Raw genomic sequence first — 20658 nt, 5'->3', positions numbered from 1 at the left:
TCTTCCACCAAGGCATTTTACAAGTTCTCCATCACATCTGGAGGGACACATACTTACATGTCATTTTCCACTGCGAGGACGATCAACTGTCCTTCCTGTCTCCCTGTAGCACGTCTCAGGCGTCTTACATTACAGATTCTTCACTTCCTGCTTGCTCTTCAGCAACTGAAATGCAGCTCGGCTGGATTCAGGTCAGGTGACTGACTTGGCCATTGCAGAACATTCCACTTCCCTTTGGGTTGCTTTGTATGCTTCGGGTCATCGTCTATCTGCACTGTGAAGCTCCACCAGATGAGTTTTGAAGCATTTCGCTGAATGTGAGCAAATAATTTAGAGCGTTCCACTTCCATCCTGCCGCTTTTCTCAGCAGTCACGTCATCAATAAATACAAGAGAACCAGTCCCACTGGCAGCCGTACACACCCGCGAAGTAATATGAAGTGATCTGCGTCAGGTCCGCCTAGTCTGTCTACGGGCGTGTAGCGACTGCTACTGTTTTCACTTGTAGGCGTGACCTGTCCAGCATTTTTAAAATTTGCTTCTGATGGGAATCAGTCATTGCTATATATTCAGCTTCTGAAACTAACTAATTAAACACAAATAGTCACAACACCGGTATTACAGGTATTGTGATAAAAAAAAAATGCAGTTACAAACTCTGGATGCAGCTGAATAGATGTAAAAAAAATTGTATCATTTAGAATTCATTAAAATAATTACGTTTCAGTTTATAGTCATTTTTGTAGATATAAAAATAGTTTCTTTTTACAGTGGATAGAAAGTCTACACACCCCTGTTAAAATGGTGGGTTTTTGTGATGTAAAAAAAAAGAAACAAATAAACAAAGTTAAATCATGTCAGAACCTTTTCTATCTTTATTATAAAATCGCAACATTAATTAAAAATCAAGTGACAAACAATCGGAAATGTGTTTTGGGGAAAAAAACAAAACAAGACAAAACGTCCAATACCCCGCTTGCATAGGTGTGCACACTCTTTATAATGGGGGAACGTGGGAACGTGGCAGTGTTCACAATCAACCAATCACATTCAAACTCATGTTCAATACTACTTCATATACACCTGCCATCAATTACAGTGACTGATTAACCCCAAATAAAGTCCAGCTGATGATATTACTGAGGACAGGACGTCCCTCTAAATCGATGAGAAGATCAGGGAAGCTGCCAAGATGCCTACAGCAACATTAAAAGAATTGCAGCGATTTCTGGCAAGTAATGTTTGCTACCTACATGCGACGATGTCCTGAATTATTCGTATCTCTGGGCTACGGGGTAGGGGGGCAAGACGGAAGCCTTTTTAAACAACAACAGCCACGACAAAACCATCCGAACCCGGCTAAAGCTAGCGAGAAATACATCCAGTCTCCCAAAACCAATAATGTTGTGGTCTGATGAGACCAAAGTTGAACATTTCGGCTAAAAGATATGCTTGGCGCAAATAAACAAACAAATAAACAAACAACTCGGCACATCATCAAAAGAACACCGTCCCCACGGTGAAGCGCGGTGGCGGCGGCATCATGCTATGGTGCTGTTTCTCTTCAGCTGGAACCGGGGCTTTAATCAGGCTGGAGGGAATCAGGAACCGCTCCAAATACCATCAATTCTGACACAACATCTTAAGGCTTCTGCTAAAACACTTAAGATGAAGAGGGATTTCAGGTTTCAGCGTGACAACGACCCCCAAGCAAACCTCCAGATCAGCAAAGGAACGGCTTCACCGAAACAAGCTCGAGGTTTTGGAACGGTTCGGCCTAATGAGTCCGATCAAAAATGAATCCAATCAAAGATCTTACAAAAATGCTTTTGTAAAGAAGAGTCAAGATGATCCCAAATGTGATCAGCGCTAAAGCTGCTTCGACTAAGTATTAGTTTAGGGGTGTGCACACTTACGCTGCTAGATTATTGTACATTTTATTAATGTTAAAAAATATAAATATATATTCTTCTTATTTTTTTTTCCCCCTTTAATTTATATATAGCAAGTTCACAATAAAGATAAAGAAAAGGTTCTGACATGATTTCTCTCGGTTTCATTTTTTTTTTTTTTTTGTACCGGGGTGTGTAGACTTTTTAGATCCGCTGTAAATGCAGCACTACTGTATTGCTGGAATCTGGTCATCAAATCTATAAATCATGATACATAATGTATATTATTTAAAAAAATCTTCAATATGGTGATATGATATTTATGTCACACGTAATATTATTTATAAAGTGTTAAATTTGAAACTTTGTACGCGTGGGTAATTTTTTTAGGTCAGAGTATTATATTAACCCTTTTTTTTTCCTTTCAAACCGGTTTTTGGTGAAATTTTTCAGTGGTTTCTGTGGAAAGCGAGAGCGCCCCGCGTGTGCGGTCCAGAGCATGTGAGAGCATGGAGGGGGCGGGGCTTACAGGCACTATCATTTATCATCCTATAGGTGGGAACTAGTAGGACAAGATCTCCGGGGTGTTCGGGTTGATCCTGCGCTCGGGTTACTGTCTGTGTGGAGTTTCACGTGTTCTCCTCGTGTCCATGTGGGTTTCCTTCAGGTTCTCTCCGGTTTCCTCCCATGGCAGTAAGTGGATGTCTAAGATAAACTGTCCCGAGGTGTGAGCGAGTGTGTGAACGTGCGAACGTGTCCCGTGACCTCGCGGTTCGTCGTCTCGTCTACGCCGGTCCCTTCAGTGCTGTGATGGTGCAGGAATTGATTTCGACACGCTACACATCCTGTAGATTATTGAAGCGGTTTTTATTGATTCATATTTCATTTTGTTTATGAAATCATTCTCCCAAACGTTCAAAAATATCTAAAAACACCCACAATTAGAAACCCTAATGTACAAATCTAATCATTTATAAACCTTGCGAATGCAAAAATCGCAGAAGGCTTCAAAAGATTCGCACTACTGAACATTTCTGCATGACAGTTTAGCGTTTCTCGGCGCTACACACCGGATTCACGGCAACGCCGAGTGTGTGTGTGTGTGTGTGTGTGTGCAGGAAAAACACCTAACCGTGTACTACATGAGAACTCGAGAGCTGCAGCGATCACACGGATACGTCTGCTTCGTCGAGTGTTAAGAGATTAGTCCTCTACTGTAATAAAGTAATGAGCATTTCGAAGGTGTGTGACGTGATGGTAAGGTGACCCGGTGCAAAACATTTTACATCTCCCAAGCAAGGCTTCCCTGTCGTACCACGTAAACAAGAAAAACATCCCAGCAAACGATATGATCGTCCGGAACCGACGCTCACGCTAGAAGATGTGCGTATAGCGACTGCTAATGTTCTCACTTGTAGGCGTTTGTTTGGGTTTTTTTTGTGTGTGTGTCGTTGCTCTGATGAGAAACCATCGTTGAACGCATTGTGATATCTATTTCTAAATTTTTTATTCCTTTTTTTTTTTTTTGGTAAAAATAGCAATTACAAACTCTGGAAGCAGCCGAGTTGACATAAAAATTTTCCTCTGAACCTTTTTAGTACTTTTTATTCATTTTTTTTAAATGACTAGAAGTTTCAGTTTAAAGGTAAATTTTTTTTATTTTTGTAGATATTATATCGTTGGTTTTTTTTTTTTTTTTTTTTTTTTTTTTTTTAAAGAAAATGCAGCACTACTGTATCGCTGAACGCTAGCAAACTTATATCTCGTGATACATAATATTTATTATAAAAATATCTTCAAGTACGGTGGATATTTATGTCACGTGGCCCCACCCCTACAAGTAGGAAGTAAAACTGTGATTGGGGAACTGAAGACGTGTTGGGTCACGTGCGTAGTCTGTAGGATCAGTCTGAGGATCTGAAATCGCATCTCAGTGTTCGCGGTCCGAAAAAGGCAGACAGGCAGACAGACAGACAGGCAGGCAGACAGACAGACAGGCAGGCAGGCAGACAGACAGGCAGGCAGGCAGACAGACAGACAGACAGGCAGGCAGACAGACAGGCCGGCAGACAGACAGGCAGGCAGACAGGCAGGCAGACAGACAGACAGACAGACAGGCAGACAGGACAGCAAGCATTTCCACCATTTCCAGTTTAAAGAGAGGAGAAACCGTGTATTTAATCTCATCCTTATTATCATGATCATCATCATTATTATTATTATTATTATTATTATTATTATTATTATTATTACTATTACTTGTAGAGTGTTAAATCTGACACTTTACGCAAATCGGTTTTGCATAATTTTCTGTAATAAATATATTTAACTGATGCTAACGGTGCACGTGTGTAATGATACGAAGTCGAAGGAACACTGTTAGATAAATATCATGTCACATTTAACGAACACAAAATATTCTCCATTTAAACAACTGCAGAACACGAGCGCGCATCGCGAGTGCGGTCGAGAGCGTGCGGCTGTGGGCGGAGCTTACAGGCGGTCTCATTTATTACCGCAGGATGTCGTAGCAGTGTAATATCGTGTACAGACGATTCAATCGTTTTCTCGCACAATCGTGTGGCAAGCCTTCAGTCTGGTCCAGAAGCGAGCGGGACACGTGAGCGGGACACGTGAGCCGACGCGTGTACTGTAGTGTAGTGTAGTGTAATGTTTTCGCTCTGTCGTAGATTCCCCGCTTCATTTCATCATCGTTAGTTTGGGTTAAAACCCAGTCTGTCAACTTTGCTTTACACCAGGCCATCTATTAGCATTAGCATGTGTTTAGCATTAATCTACAATCTGTGCTTTCATATGAATAACTCTACCGCTACCTGAGAACTGCAAGCACAACTTTGCTACTAGGGATGCATATTGATATTGATACCAGCATGATTAATCAATCAGGTGACATCGAGGAAGATTGTATTTAGTTGCTAGCGCGTTCTGTTAGCGAAGAACTCCTTGTGCTTCCCATGTTTATGATGTTAGAGTATTTATCGGTATCGTTCGACACAAGCGCAAGCTGGCATATCTCAAACGCCGTAAGACGTTTTATCGGGCTTCTTGCGTTGCAGTTCCTCACGTCGACTTTGTTCATACAGAACAGTTTGCACAATTTCCTGTCGTCTGTTCATTAGCGCAACAACGTCCTGTAGGATTACGTCACGAAGCATGATCGCCTGCTAACAGACTACGGTACTGGAGCCTTCGTAAGAACATTATTTAACGAGTACTACCGATAGCAGGGTCGGTATCGATGCATCCCTACCTGCTATTATGAAAGAAGCTGGGTTTGATGAAGTCTTGTGCCGTATGTAAGATCCATGATCCTGTAATTAATACTTCACTTTGAGTGCAATGAACCGTGAGTCTCTGAGGTAATTCTATACAAGTTTGTTTCTTTTTTTCTTCCAAATGTACTAGTTAGTTGAGGTATGTCTTTGGTTCAGGCCATGCAAAATTAAATAACTCGATCCTGATATTAAAAAAAAAATAAAAAATCATCCTGGCTGGATTTCCTACACCGAGATAAAAAAGAAAACCCACATTATAGTGTCGAAGAGGCGTGTGATGATAATCCGTCATACTCGACATCTCGACTCAATTTATCATCAGGAAAAGTAATTGCGAATTTCTAATATTTTAATTTCATTAAATTTGGAAAATAATCAGCAATTAACGGCCGGTACTTGTTATTATTATTTATTATTATTATTAACAGTGAGCTAAAATGTCCTACTCCTGACAGGTCTATAAAGCCGGTACTTATCGATCGCAGGCGCTGCATGGACTTGTTCAGGATCACCGAGGTCACTGACCCACTGAAACATTTTTGGATGAAAATAAACCGCTCGGAAACGATACTAGCTAGCTGACGTTAACGCTAGCCAGTGACACCTTTAACTTTATTGCTGTTTTGTGGGTCGGCGACTCGACTAGCTTTTAACTTTGCATGGCCTTACATTCAGAGAAAAGTACACCTTGTATGCTCCCAGGGATTGAATACAGCACCGGGGGGTGGGGGGGAGGGGCTTCACCGCGCCTGTCCAGGGATGCACGCGGAGTAAAAAAACGACACCGGTGCGGCTGTTTAGCAGCGAAATCGCCGTTCTACGTCTTTTTGGAGGAAAGGTCCACGGCTTTCATGATAACGCTGGCACGAGACGTGGAGCTGGCGCTGAAATCGAAGGTGAGGGTAGGGAGGAACGGGCGCCACGGCTCCGCCTCGTAGCTGATCATGGGAGAGTCCTCTCGGCAGCTCGTCACCCAAAAGTTCGTCTTTTCTGAGCTGAACGACAGCGATTTGTCCACAGAGCCGGGAGCGATCCTGAGTACCGAGGAGCACGACTGCCTCGAACCGATGGACAGGTCCTGAGGCTGGAGGTGGGAGAAAACAAATACAGACTGTATCACCAGCTTTATCACCAGGAACTGTTTTCATTTTTATCAGGTATTAAAACCTGTGTTGTTATAAACCCACGCGCTGAAAAACAACTGCTTTACAGGTGCCTCTGAAATTCCTTCAAGACGTCAGATGACGGACATTTTAACCCTCGATACTTCATTCCAATTAATTCCAGCTTATGAATGCTCCTACCTTTCATTATTTCCTGCTTTTTCCCCTGTTTTAACACACCTCGAACATTTAATAAGCCAATTAATAGAGGTGTTCGAGAGGGAAAAACCTCAAATATGAACGGCAAGGCTACAAAACACACTTATTAATAATCACAACTGTTCAGTATTTTGCTACGCACACTGTTATTCACACAAACGTCAGCAGTTGTGCGACAGAAAAGCTAATAATAATAATAATAATAATTAAATAAGAGCAGTGAAGATTCATCCATTCAGAGACATGACACTGTTTGTTTTTAGTGTGACAGGAAGACTGTGATCGCACCGGGGGTCTATTTTTAATTCTGTTTTTAGTGCCGGGTTTTAAATAACGCACTGTGCAGCTCTGAAATGAAGAGGAGACAACAACAAAAAAAAAAAACCTGGACTAAACTGAAAGTACAGACGCACGGCAGAGCCATCAAGACTCGCAGACTCATCGAGAGAACTAAAAACTAAAACAGATACTAAAGACTCGAACTACAAACATCTTTAATATAAAACACGTAAAACTGAAAATATCTCGAAATAGACCCTGAAACTAAAACCAAAGCTAAAACTACAACGTCTCTAAAGCTAAGAAACACTAACCCGAAAACCGAAAAGAAATAAAAATGCTAAAACCTAAAACTAAAAATATCTCAACCAAAAACTCTTTAAAAAAGTTAAATAAAAAGAAAAACCCCACTACAAACATCCTGGAACCTTAAAAAAAAACAAAAAAACAACCACGCTAAAAACTAAAAATTTAATTTACAAAAAAGGAAAAAAAAATTCTAAATATAAAAAAAATACTAAAAACTAAAAATAACTTATAAAACAAAAACTAAAAAAAATTCTCTAAAACAGAAAGAATATAAATAATATAAAAAAATTTAAAATTTGATGTATAAAATTATTATTATTTTTTTTTAAATTAAACACTCAAGTTTCTCGTGCTCCGGCTCCTTGTATATTTGTTTTAAAAAAATCAAATCGGGTGTTTTTGGAGTCTGAGAAGTTAAAGTAAATTAGTTTGCTGACGGATGAAATAAAAGCAGGTCTTGTTAGTGGACTCTGCGTAAAAGGTAAGGCGTCAGGTGGTCAGGGATTCAGTGTGACTGCAGTGTGAAAGTTTACACACCTCTGACTCTTCCCCACTGTGTGTGTTCTCAGTGTCGCTCTCTGTTAAAGGAAAACAACAGGATGAGTCCAACTCGGCGTGACGTAATCATCATACAATCAACCTCAAATACCATCCAGTACTCTCATGTTAAATACTCGCAATGTTACTTCTTTTTATTACTAAGCAGAGGACCTTTCTGAACGGACTCGCTTCCACAGCGAGTCCGTTCAGTTACCGTTCACATTTACACTATAAACTAAAATTAAAAATAAAACCTAAAAATCACTACAAAGTACTTTTAAAAAAAAAAAAAAATCACCAAACCTTACATTAAAATATCTCTAACCTTTAAAAAAAAAACCTGTGAATATAAATAAAAAATATCTGTAAAGCTAAAAAAAAAAACAAAAAAAAAACAACAGACCAAAAACTAAAATGAAAAATTTCAATCTAAAAATCATTACAAACTTTAAAAAAAAGAAAAGAAATTATATCACTAAACATAAATTAAAAACATCTCTTTTTCCACTCACAGATGTGTAACATTGGATCAATTTCCTCAAAAAAATAAAATGCCCAAGTTTAATAGTTTTGTCTCCTTTAATCGGGTTCTCTTCGTCTACATTTAGGACGTGTGTGAAAATCTGATGACGTTTTAGCTCATATTTATGCAGAAATCTAGAAAATTCTAAAGGGTTATATAGCTGTATAGCTTTAACCATTACACTCCATAGACTTCAGTTTAATTCCTGTCAAGTCTATTTAAATAATGTTCCAGATCAGTGGCCTGTTCTTCTTCTGACTAAAACGACAAACATTTCTCAGTTCTCCTTCCAGTTCTTCAGCGACACTATTTTCAGCCCGCTTAGTTACTGTTACCATCACAAAGTAAATGAATCCCCTATACCTGCACTCTCCACGTGTTTTATTCCTCTCTTATACAACAGCAAAGGGTCAGTGTACGTTTCTGACACCGGAGACTCCTTCCATAAATGTTGAATAAATGCCTCATTACAGAGAACTTCACCATATCAACAATTACACAGGTTTCGGAGTCCGTGAACGAGCCGTTACTATAGAAACGATGACGTATCAGAGCGAGTGCATTAATGTGAACCTGCGCTACTGTTCTAGATAATTTATCAACACCTCCTGACCAATCAGAATCCAGAATTCAGCAGCGCTGTGGTGTAACAGCTGTCTTACAGTTGATGTTAGACAGGGTTAGCATGACCTCTAACACAAACAGATGTTTATGTGCAAATTAGAGTGATTCACATCTGCCATTTACCCGTCACCTCAATTTTTTATGAACATTTCTCGGTTCCCATTTTCTACTTTAGATTCTGTAATTCTTGAGCACACAAAAACAAAACAAAAAATTATCTCCAGACATTAAAAAAAAAAACCGCAAAAATATCTCTAAATCTACAAACATAAAAAAAAAGAACGACAAAACTAAAAAGATCTCTGAAGATAAGAACTTACTACAAAAGGAAAAAAAAAACAACTAAAAAGTAAAAATAAAAACCTAAAAACTTTCTTCTCTTTAAACCGAACGCAGTATAAAACATCTCGAAATGTAAAAACAACACAAAACTAAAAACGCTAAAAACCTAACACATCTAATTCTACAGTAATTCACCTAAAACTAAAAATATCTCTAAATAAAAGAAAAAAACTGCTAAAAAAAATCTCAAAATCTAAAAAAAAAAACAACAACAACATTAAAAACTAAACTAAAAACATACCCGAGCCTAAAAAACAATAAATACTAAACTGGAATCCATTTCTTGAAGTTTAACCAAAAATCTTAATACAAGGGGTTCAAAAACTTTTGACTGGCAGAGTGTATACATAAATCATTTTAGTGTCAATAGAAAGTGTTTTATCATGCCAAAAAAAAAAAAGTTAAATGATAAAATGTTGTATAAAGAACCTGGAACTGCTAAACCCTCCGAGTGGGCGTGTCACAGTGGGCGTGTACGAACGGAACGTACCAGCGTAACACGACACGGGGGAGATCTGGAAGCTGTATGGGATCTGCGTGGAGCTGACTGCTGACTCCTCGTTCTCAGTGGTGACCTCCACAACAGCGCAGACGTCTGGGAGGTAACTCATCGTGGTCTTACTCGGCGAGCTGAGATCCGGGTTTCGGTCCGGTTCTGCCGAGGAGAGACGCGACGGGACGCGGTCACACTCTGAACTTTAGCTCGTTCATACTGACTAAAACTAAAACAAACAAACAAACAAACACGTGTGTGTGAACGTGACATGGTCGGAGAACCTCACCCGTTAATGCTACAGTGCTGTCCGGCAGCGTGTCTTCCTTCGACTCCAACTCTCTCTCCGGCTCGCTGTTCTTAGCTTTCCGTCTCTGTACAGGGCCCTAAAAATAAACGCCATCCGGATTTTAGGACATAAAAAAAACCCAAACACGCACATTCTCCATATTCTTCAACTAAACTCAGGTGTGCTTACTTTCGCTTTCGCATCCCGTTCCATCTTTTTCTTCTTTGCTAAAATAAAAATAAAAAATAAAACACACAACACAGACAATACTTGAAGCTGCAGTCTGTACGATTTTTGTCCGATTGGATTCTGTGGAGGTTTTTAGATGCATACAATACACATCGTCACTGGTACATCGGTCATACATCATCAAGATGGTGGGGTGAGGTGGGGTGAGGTGGGGTGAGGTGGGGTGAGGTGGGGTGGGGGGGTCGGTAGTATTTCAGCTTCTCAGCTAGCTAGCTAGCGATAAGAAACGCTGAAGGTCTCAGCGATCTAATGTTAACACAGACCATATTAATATCATATAATCAAACCCATACCAAACCACCCTTAAAATATACTTCAAACAGGAAGGAAGCTGCTGAAGAAAAACTACTTCAGACATTTGCACTTGTTGTGACCTCTGACCCTGTTCGGAATTCTTACATATAAAATCCTACAAACGTTCAGCCGCTCGTTCTTAAAATATCACAGCCGGACAACCCGAAAACACCACTCGGTGCCCGAGAGACAAAAATACACACAGCAAAAGCACGCAGAAGTAAAAAAGTTAAATGATAAAATGTGTGTTTTTGTTACTTCACTCTGTGTTTTAGCTAGCTAGCTAACATCAGCTGGCTGTACAACGCGTCACCTTCACGTTGCTCTAGTGAACAGCATGTGGGAACATAGCCTTTTCAATCATCTGAAACGTTTGCAGATGTACGCAACAGAAACTGTAGTCGGTACTGGAGGTATTTTAGATAGCTAGATCAACCAATCATTTGTTTCTGATTAGCGTTAGCATTTATCGGTAAATTAAACGTCGTAAAAAATTCACACCGCTTTCTTAGTTTAATTACAGGAAATAACGCGAGGATTTTATTTAATGGGCAGCGTTTTGTAACGTGACAAGTAGCCGGTATTGATCAGCACTCTGTAGATCGTCGTGTACAGGGTTCTGTCCGTTATATTTATGCTAACCTGTATCACGTAGCGAGGGAGAAAAAAAGGCACGTGTGCGTACAGTATATGAAAAACGTACAGAAATTACGTAACGAATTTACCACAGGATGGGTTTATCCTATATTGCATGGAAATGAGTTTGGGAAGTTAGCAAACGTTTTTAAGGCATTTTCATTCCATCGCTCGCATTATTGCACATGGACTTAGCTAACGTGTTACAAGGTTACAAAGCGCTGACACTGTAGACTCCTTCCAAAAAAAAATCTAAATAAACACACACCCACGTTTAAAAAAAAAAAAAAAAGCATTTATATGGAACATCAGCTGCAGAAGTCCCTGTGAATGAGCCGTTACTATAGAAACGATAACGTATTAGAAAGAGCGCATTGATATAAACCTGCGCTCCTGTCAGTGCTGCTGGGAGAGAAAATCCAATCTGCAGTACTGGTGTTGTTTTAACAAAGGAGAAGTCTCACAAGCTTTAATCCTGGATGTTAAGGTTGAGTTCACGATATTAAAGGTGCAGCACGCTGGTCTCTTTCCTGTATGCAAATAGCAGATTTGCATTCTGTGAAAGACATCAGCTTGTATGAATGAACTGAGAAGGAGAGTTTAGGATCTCCTGGTATTTACATCTACATGTGTTAAACAACATAAAACATAGAAGCTTTGTATCAAAATTATAGGAACAGATCAGTTTTGAAGTAAATGAAAGTAAATACCTAATATTTGATTCAGTATCGCTTGTTTGTAATACCTGCATCGAGCCTGTGACTCACTGACATCACAAAAACTGCTGGTTTCTTCTTTTGTGTTGCTTTTCCAGGTGTTTACCCCAGCTTCTTTCAGTAGTTGTTTGTTTCGGGGGGTTTCTCCCTTCAGTCTCCTCTTCAGGAGGTGAGATGCTGATCAGTTGGGTGAAGGTCTGGTGATGGACTTGTCCAGTCTAAACCCTTCCACTTTCCCCCTGATGAAGTCCTGTGTTGAGGTGGAAGTGTGTTTGGATCGTCGTCTTGCTGCATGATGAAGTTCCTCCTGATTCATTCGGATACGTTTCTCTGTAAATCTGCAGATAAAACGTTCCTGTAGACTTCTGAATTCAGTCTGCTGCTCCATCATGAGTCCATCATCAATAAAGATTAGTGAGAATGTTCTAGAAGCAGCCATGCAAGCCCAAGCCATGACACTACCTCCACCATGTTCCACAGATGAGTGTGTATGTTCTGGATCATGAGCAGATCATTTCTTTCTCCACACTTTGGTCTTTCCATCACTTTGGTAGAGGTTCTTCTCGGTTCCAGAACTTTTGTGGATCGTCTCTGTATTTCTTTGTGAATTCCAGTCTGATTTTCTGATTCTCACTGCTGATGAGCGGTTTCCATCTTGTTGTGTGGCCTCTATATTTCTGCTCTCGAAGTCTTCTTTGAACGGTGGATTGCGACACCTTCACCCTGCCCTGTGGAGGATGTCGGTGATGTCACTAACTGGTGTTTTTGGGTTTTTCTTCACAGTTCTCACAATGTTTGTCATCAGCTGTTGTTGTTTTCCTTGGTCGACCCGTTCGATGTCTGTTCCTCAGTACACCAGCGGTTTCTTTCTTTTTCAGGACATTCCAGATTGTTGTATTGGCTATGCACAATATTTGTACAATGCCTATGATAGATTTTCCCTCTTTTCTTCAAAACGGCCCACTTTTCTCCCAGACACAGCTCTCTGATCTTCATGTTGGTTTATCCTTTTTAACAACAAAAGAAGTCTGCACAGGTGAAACCGAAGCCTAAAACCAAGAGTAGATGTTCGGGGCTATTTACTGTTTAAACGATCAATCTAACAGGACACAACTATCAGTCACATGTTCCAATATTTTTGCCTGCCTACAAATTGGGTGGTCTGATACAAAATGTGCTGTGTTCTGTGTCGTATAACACGTCTACATATAAATACCAGGAAATAAAAGCTGAAACTCCCTTCTCATATTCATTGGATCTCAAACCCAAACATCTTCAGTCCACAGCAAAAACAATTGAATTGCTTGCTGTTCCAATAGTTTCGGAGGGGACTGTAGTGCTGGCAGATTCCAGTAACTTAAAGTCACCTCCAGAGGTTCTTGTTAGCGATCTGACTCGGCTGACTGCAGTTACGATTATATATTAGCGACTGCTCGTACTAAATAAATATTCCACGATTGCATCAGAGATTTTTCTAAATCAGATTTTAATGTTTAATGCTGTAGTGATGAATCCTGCCTCTGGGTATCTGGGTAAGTGTTTCATTTTAACCGTTCTCGGTTCTTGAGTATTGGAACTGTTCGTGCGAGAGCTATAAAAACTAGCAAAAGCAAATAAAGACACGCTGAAAAAACCACCCAGTGTTTCGACAAACGTAAAATATATACAGATTTAATATCATTACCCCAAAGACTGGCCACATCCTGGTATTTTTACTTCTCCATTTGTGTATCAACTTCCTTTATCAGGTTGCTCAAGTAGCCACTTTTACCAAACCTCACAGACTGACAGGATTATTTTAAAATCATGTTCCACAGAATGGAACTGAGGAGTTCGGTGGTACCAGCTTGAAGAAACCAGGTGGTAGGGATGGGCGATATGGACTTAAAACTAGATCACGATATTTCCTGGTATTTATTGCGATAACGATATCAGCGATGATATAAATATAGTACCGTGCGCCACAGTTTTTGGCTAGAAATGATAGCTGTGATCGTGAGAGTTTTAAAAATAAAACTGATTTTCTGTAAACAAAGCAGTTCCAGATTGTAGAGGTAGCTCCTCGTTTAGCGATGAACTCCTCCTCAGCTTCTCGTCCGCCTTCCGGCATACTGTTTTCGCTCTGCACGTGAGCTGCGAACAGGTCGCACACCGCCGCACACAAATACATCGTCAACGAGGCTTTATTGTAATAATCACGGCAAGACTAATTCTTATTGTTGGGAGAATTTCTACCGGTATATCGCAAACGATAAGATATCGCCCGACCCTACCAGGTGGCCATTTTTTTTTTTACTCTGAGAAAGATTCAATATATAAAAGAGTATTAATTTTGATATTTCATGTGCATTATAATCATGGAACTCGCAGTGCGCTCTGCTTGAACAGCTCTACACTGAAGATTAGATTCTGCTTGACTTCTTAACCAACACAAAACACTACGCCGTAGTGCATCTTGGTGGTCCAAGATTCAGACCCCTTTTTGGAATTTGCCGAGTCTGTACACTGAGACGTCCGAGTCGTTTCATCAGAAAAGCTCACTTTTGTGGATAAGGCAGATGTTTGCAGAAAGTTACCCCTCCCAACTCCCTCTGTTGGAAATCCCCAGCTTCACAGCCAGGACATTCCCATAAACCATCATTTCAAACGCAACTAAACGAGAGTCGGAGCCTAAAATGCTAACGCTATCCAAGAGAGAGAAACTGAAAACCTTAAACGCTTTCTAAACCGAGCTTTAGAGTATATTTAACCAAACGATAACAGTAATAACTAACCATGAACGTCAGCCTTAAAGTCTGTGAATGACACAGAATCACTGCCTACATTTGTTCTATAGGCTTCTCATTGGTCACTTCTACTGCTCTGACTCTTCATGAGTTCCCACCGAGTCCGAGCTAAGGTTAGTGAGTTTGAAGTCATTTGGCAGACTCCGTCTTGGTTCCATTCGGGAAAGCTCGCGTCATCGCCCCATGCTTGCGGTCATCCATGTTGTCATTTCTGATGACTACATACATCGCAAAAGGCTCATTCATACTTCACGTGTCGTGACTGTTGAGTGACTTTATCCAGGGCTCTAGCAAGTTCAGATTGTCCAGATCACCACACCATCATATAAATGTTTATTATAAATAGACGGAGATCACTCCACGGGTTCATCCCGTCTTCCAGACGATGTATTACATCTTTTCTCGTTTTATTAAACGTCAACTGATGCAGGCATTTGATGTCGATGAGTCACTTCTCGTCTTCTGTGTTTATCTTTGGAGAGATCTCGGTCGATTTCATCAGCGTAATCGCGGGTAGAACTTTCACACTCGTGTTGTGTCTGCTCGGACTCGCTGTGACTTGCCATTTGCGTTGTATCTTTCTTGCTTCATCTGGATCGTTGCAGTTTATCAGTTCAGCTTCTGAGAGAAGCTGTTGTTTACCCGCGGTTTCCTCTGTCCGAGGCAGTGCTCTTTATCAGAGTAGGGGCGGAGCAAAATGCAGAAATTTCTATTTCCAACTTTTTCGCTTGCAACTGCTTCTGCTTGAAGAGTCTTTTCTGTTTCAGAGTCTGGATGTCTGTTTCTGGCAGTATTTCATCTTTTATGTTCTTAGTCTTCCTCATCTCTCTCCAATCTTCTCTCCAAGTTCATCCTGCATATCAACTTCTCTGCTCACGGCCATAAATTCAAAGATTATCTCCCGCCGTAAATCGTTCCTCTCTGTCTCTACACTCACAGCTTTTTAAATGTTTTAAAACGTCAGACAGACGTCACACAAGACAAAGGAACGAAACACTTTTCAACATTTTTCCCCCAAAATGAGCAGCGCAATTTTGGGGAAAGTTTTTATACACTACATCCATATGTCTTTGTAATATCTTGCACTCATGCCTCAGCCAATCACAGCACTCTCAGCATTACAACAGTCTGTAATCAGACACCCGACTCCACAGACATCCAAATTCACTTTGCATCGTTCCAGGAAATCGATATATACTCTGAGCAATCAGTGCTAAGAATTCCCCCTGCAGCCAAAGTACAATTAAGCTTCAGGTTTACTGTTGCTGTTTTGAGATGCTCCATAGCAGGGAAAAAGGTGGACAGGTTACAGCTTACCTCTGATTTATCTGTAGAAAAAAAGCCTTCACAGCATCTCAGTCATATCCTGCTGGCTTTCCCGAATTGTTCGGTTTCTCCAGATGAAGACGAGCGCAAAACTTAAGGCTGGAGATGGATTTTTACTGAAGCGTCAAATACATACAAATACAGGACATCGCTTCATGATGTCTCTTCATCCGACTGCCCTGTAACATTCCTCTGTCTTCCTTACGAACCCTCCCTACCCAAGACCCAAGGTCACCGGTGTCTAGGGAGGATAACCTGAATAACAACCCACAGCAGGCGTAAGTCTTCAGCACACTGCTTCACATGTGGTTGGGAACTTTTTTTTTTATCATAATATAATATTACACACGCGCACACATACGTGCACACACACATAGAGTATCTCACAAAAGTGAGTACATCCCTCACATTTTTGTAAATATTTGATTATATCTTTTCATGTGACAACACTGAAGAAATGACACTTTGCTACAATGTAAAGTAGTGCGTGTACAGCTTGTGTAACAGAGCACAAGGTCTCTAACATCCACCAGCTCCGTGATGTCATCATGGAGGGGTGGAAGAGGACTCCAGTGGAACCTGTGAAGCTCTGGTGAACTCCATGCCCAAGAGGGTTAAGGCAGTGCTGGAGAATAATGGTGGCCACACAAAATATTGACACTTTGGGCCCAATTTGCACATTTTCACTTAGGGGTGTACTCACTTTTGTTGCCAGCGGTTTAGACATTAATGGCTGTGTGTTGAGTTATTTTGAGGGGACAGCAAATTTACACTGTTACACAAGCTGTACACTCACTACTTTACATTGTAGCAAAGTGTCATTTCTTCAGTGTTGTCACATGACAAGATATAACCAAATATTTACACAAATGTGAGGGGTGTACTCACTTTGGTGAGATACTGTACACATGCACATACACACACACACTCTTCTTTTTGGTCAATTAAATGATTATTAATCAAAAGATAAACAGAGAGAGTGGAGTACTAATCAGTAAATCGGTCACCAATCAAGAGTCAGAACCTTACAAACTGGAACCAATCGAGTGCCAGAGCCTTAAAGACTGGAACCAATCAAGAGTCAGAGCCTTCAGATGATCAGATTATTAGGTGGCCCATGATAGAAAGGGCCGATGGGGGATTTTTAATGACCACAGACAGTCAGGAGCTCAGTTTAACGTCTCATCCGAAAGATGGAACCAATCAAGAGTTACAGCCTTAAGAACTGTCACCAATCAAGTATCAGAGACCTAAAGACTGGAACCAATCAAGTATCAGAGACCTAAAGACTGGAACCAATCAAGTATTAGAGACCTAAAAACTGGAACCAATGAAGTATCAGAGACCTAAAGACTGGAACCAATCAAGCATCAGAGACCTAAAGACTGGAACCAATGAAGTATCAGAGACCTAAAGACTGGAACCAATCAAGCATCAGAGACCTAAAGACTGGAACCAATGAAGTATCAGAGCCTTAAGGACCGGAACCAATCAAGAGTCAGAGCTGTAAAGACTGATTTTATCCTAACTGGAATTAATGTTGACATCCCTTTGTACCTCTTGGCTAATAAAAGTTCCCGATAATGCCCTGTACTCATACATACAAGCTTTGGATTGGATTCTGCTGTAATAGCTTTATGTTTGGAATTCCGTTCTACCTCACAAGGATAAAAGCTTTGGATAAAATAATTAGGCACACACTAAACTATAAATATACATGCAGTACCTTTCTTGACTGCTCTTTCTGACGGAGAAAGCATGCGATACATCCTGAATGCATTGCTTCCACTTTTCATACTCTTATCTTTTACTTCCTCTATGTCCGCCAAGGAGTTCATGGCACAGCGGAAGTTTGCCTTCCATGTCTTCGGGTCAGGTTTGTCCACTCCAGGATGGTATTTTCCTACAGGAAAGCGCACATGAAAAGAAATGAGTCACATTTATTCCGCAGTTCAACGGTTAAGGCTCTGTTACTGATCGGAAGGTCGGGGTTTCGGGCCCCAGCACTGCCAAGCTGTCACTGTTGAGCCCTTGAGCAAGGGCCTTAACCCTCCCTGCTCCGGGGGCGATGTATCATGGCTGACCCTTGGCTCTGACTCCAGCTTCCTGACATGCTGGGGTATGCGAAGAAAAGAATTTCACTGTGCTGTAGTGTAAATGTGACAAATAAAGGCTTCATTCTTTCTTCTGGCTGGCTTGGCAGATCTTAGACTACTTTTGTTTTCAGTGCACGACATTGGCAGTGAACATTTCTCTGGAGTTCTTTCTGCAATAAGGAAATGTTCTGCACTTTCAGCCCTCAGCATGCCCAGCACTACAGGCTGCATTAGGATTATTTATTAGTTTTCTTTACAGCTTGTCGTCGTATGGTTATCATCTCCGATAGACTCATTATTTAGACTTTCAGCAAGATTGATCAGATTTTATACAACATAAAATATATTTAAACACTATTTTTGTTTGGGGGGGGGGGGGACCATGGCAAAAATGTTTCATTAATGAGGAATATTTAATTGACATATTAACATTAACATACCAAAATGTAGCATTTTTACAGCATTTACTAAGCTTATACATCTTTACAATCTCTTCAATTTTTTTCATATAAACAACCCACTTTACTAATTTACTAATCATTTATCTGTACATTCCACATAATCAAGAAAATGTTTAAAAACGTAAAAAAAAATGAGTCTCCGTAATAAAACTGCAAATGTTTCAGATAGCAAATGAATGACTTCAAGTCTGATCTGAACTCAATCGATATTTCATGAATATTTCGAGTTGGATAGCTATTTTTTTTTTTCTTCTATAGAACGTACAATGTGTACTTTACAAAAGAAATGAACCCCCTGTGGAGATACCTGTGTGAACGGCCCAGTTCATAAAGAGCGGAGCGTCTTTATCCAATTCCCAGCCGTGCCGGGCGGCGTGTATCCACGGGATCTGGAATATCTTTTCCTCCTGTTAATAAAAGTGTGGCATAAAATCAGTCTTTTGTAGTTTTGGACAAATAAAGTGAAATTGATCTGATGTCATGTTAGTGCTTTAGGGTAGAGGAACCTCTCTCTCTCTCTCTCTCTCTCTCTCTGTGTGTCTCTCTCACCTTATTGACCCAGATCAGGCCCTGGATTTTACCGCTGTTTATCTGCTCCTCGAGCCACGGACGCATCCGCTGCCTGTCGATCGGCATCTTCACCCTGCTGTTCAGAAAATCAGAATAATCTATCACACTTTTTATATATAATAATAATAATAATAATAGGAAGAAGAAGAAGAAGAATAGTGACTGTGCCTGGCTATTAAAAGTTGCTTTGAACAACAAAATCAAAAGCAAAGCAGAAGTTCTAAATTCTAAGTTCTAAAGCACATGCGCGCACACACGCGCGCGCACACACAAACACACAGGTACAGCAATATATCGCTATATTATGACTCACTACTTACACGGTAATAAATGTTCGAATTAACTTTAACATAAACATTAGAAGAACAGAGAACGGCGAGATTTTTACATCCCGTAACGTTTGAGTCGATTATATTTAAAGAACACTGAGATTTCCAGAGTCGAATTAAGAAGTGTTATATTAATAAAGGTTATTATTATTATTATTATTATTACAACATTAAACACATCAAATCATCCATTTAGATCATTTACAGAATAATTTTTTTGACAGATTTCAAATCTCAGAAGAACACTGGACACGAAGTAAACATACTTTCTCTCTCTCACACACACACACACACGAAAGGAGACGTCTTATACTAAGATATTGCTCAACTTCTCTTTAAATAAACAACAGTACACACAAACACTCAGAACTGAAGTAACACACTTTAGTTTGGACAAACGTGAATAAATATATAATAATACACTAATCTATAAGGCTAATTTAGTAGATCCAATCTGTTCAGGGTTTTATTGTAAACACTGCACACTTTGACTCTTCAGGTTTCATCAGCATGTGAAAGTGCAGGACCTGTTCAGAACCTGGAGAAGGAGTGAACATGACTCTGATTCATGAACACACTCACAGTAGGTTTGTTTTGGATTTTAGTTGAACTGGTTAGTAAGCGTTACCTAATCGAGTATCCAGTGGCTCCTGATCTTACTGGTGTGTTGTGTTTCGGTTTGTTCGTGTGTGTGTGTGTGTGTGTGTGTGTGTGTGTCCTCTTGGTCACAGGATCCGTCTTTCTGCCATCGTGTCACTTAAATCCAGAGCCCTGACGATAACACGCGAGAAGACGTGAAGATCAGTCGTCGTGAAATAAATTGCGGAAGTGCTGCAGCGCGAGCTCGCACGCGATTGGCTGTGTTTCAAACCGACCTCACAGAGTAGAGGCGGACTGCGTGGTCTGGAACACGACGTACTTCCGGGAGACGGTGACGTCACGAGCCTTTCAAGGGGCTTTGCTTGGTTTCACTTCCTTTGAGTAGGATACTTACTGTCATACTCATGATTAAAAAAAAAGGCTTATTTACTAAAGATCTGTCAACCCTAGAAAATAATTATAGCTAAAAAAAATTTTAAAAATAAAAAAACACAAAAAGGAAAGAAAAAATCTGTGATTTCTATCTAATCTATATAATGATACAGGCAGGTCCATAAGTATTTGGACAGCGGCAGGATTCTCCTCATCCTTCCTCTGTTCTGTACACAGTGGGTTTGAAATGAAGCGATCGAGATGCGATTGAAGTCTCGACTCTCAGCTTTAATCCGAGGGCATTAATAATAAAAA

The 20658-nt window shown here is 40.3% G+C and overlaps 1 protein-coding gene and 1 long non-coding RNA gene across 4 annotated transcripts; one reads left to right on the top strand and one right to left on the bottom strand.

Annotated features, from left to right (window-relative positions):
• Positions 1-851: 851 nt before the first annotated feature.
• irf2a (interferon regulatory factor 2a) lies at positions 852-20184 on the bottom strand. Of its 3 annotated transcripts, none has more exons than XM_053622162.1 (9): positions 20000-20180; positions 19022-19115; positions 18780-18879; positions 17642-17818; positions 10098-10135; positions 9909-10005; positions 9617-9781; positions 7635-7675; positions 852-6271 (listed from the first exon to the last, which is right to left on the bottom strand). In XM_053622162.1, the coding sequence occupies exons 2-9, from the start codon at positions 19106-19108 to the stop codon at positions 6005-6007; spliced, it is 972 nt and encodes a 323-aa protein (XP_053478137.1). In that variant the 5' UTR covers positions 19109-19115; positions 20000-20180; the 3' UTR covers positions 852-6004. The 3 variants fall into 3 exon arrangements, 2 of the variants coding, with proteins under 2 accessions (XP_053478137.1, XP_053478136.1); XM_053622161.1 differs by having other exon boundaries at positions 19022-19118; positions 20000-20176; XR_008385632.1 differs by lacking the exons at positions 852-6271; positions 7635-7675; positions 9617-9781; positions 9909-10005; positions 10098-10135 and adding exons at positions 11473-11643; positions 11833-12810 and having other exon boundaries at positions 19022-19118; positions 20000-20184.
• LOC128606130 (uncharacterized) lies at positions 19135-20233 on the top strand. The gene is made up of 4 exons (XR_008385633.1): positions 19135-19511; positions 19596-19627; positions 19871-19954; positions 20103-20233. It is a non-coding gene; the product is annotated as an uncharacterized LOC128606130 (long non-coding RNA).
• Positions 20234-20658: the final 425 nt, after the last annotated feature.

This window comes from Ictalurus furcatus, chromosome 3 (genome assembly GCF_023375685.1).
Source record: "Ictalurus furcatus strain D&B chromosome 3, Billie_1.0, whole genome shotgun sequence".
NCBI lineage: Eukaryota > Metazoa > Chordata > Actinopteri > Siluriformes > Ictaluridae > Ictalurus > Ictalurus furcatus.
The sequence above is the reverse complement of the archived record's forward strand: the minus strand, read 5'-3'. Positions and strand labels throughout refer to the sequence as shown.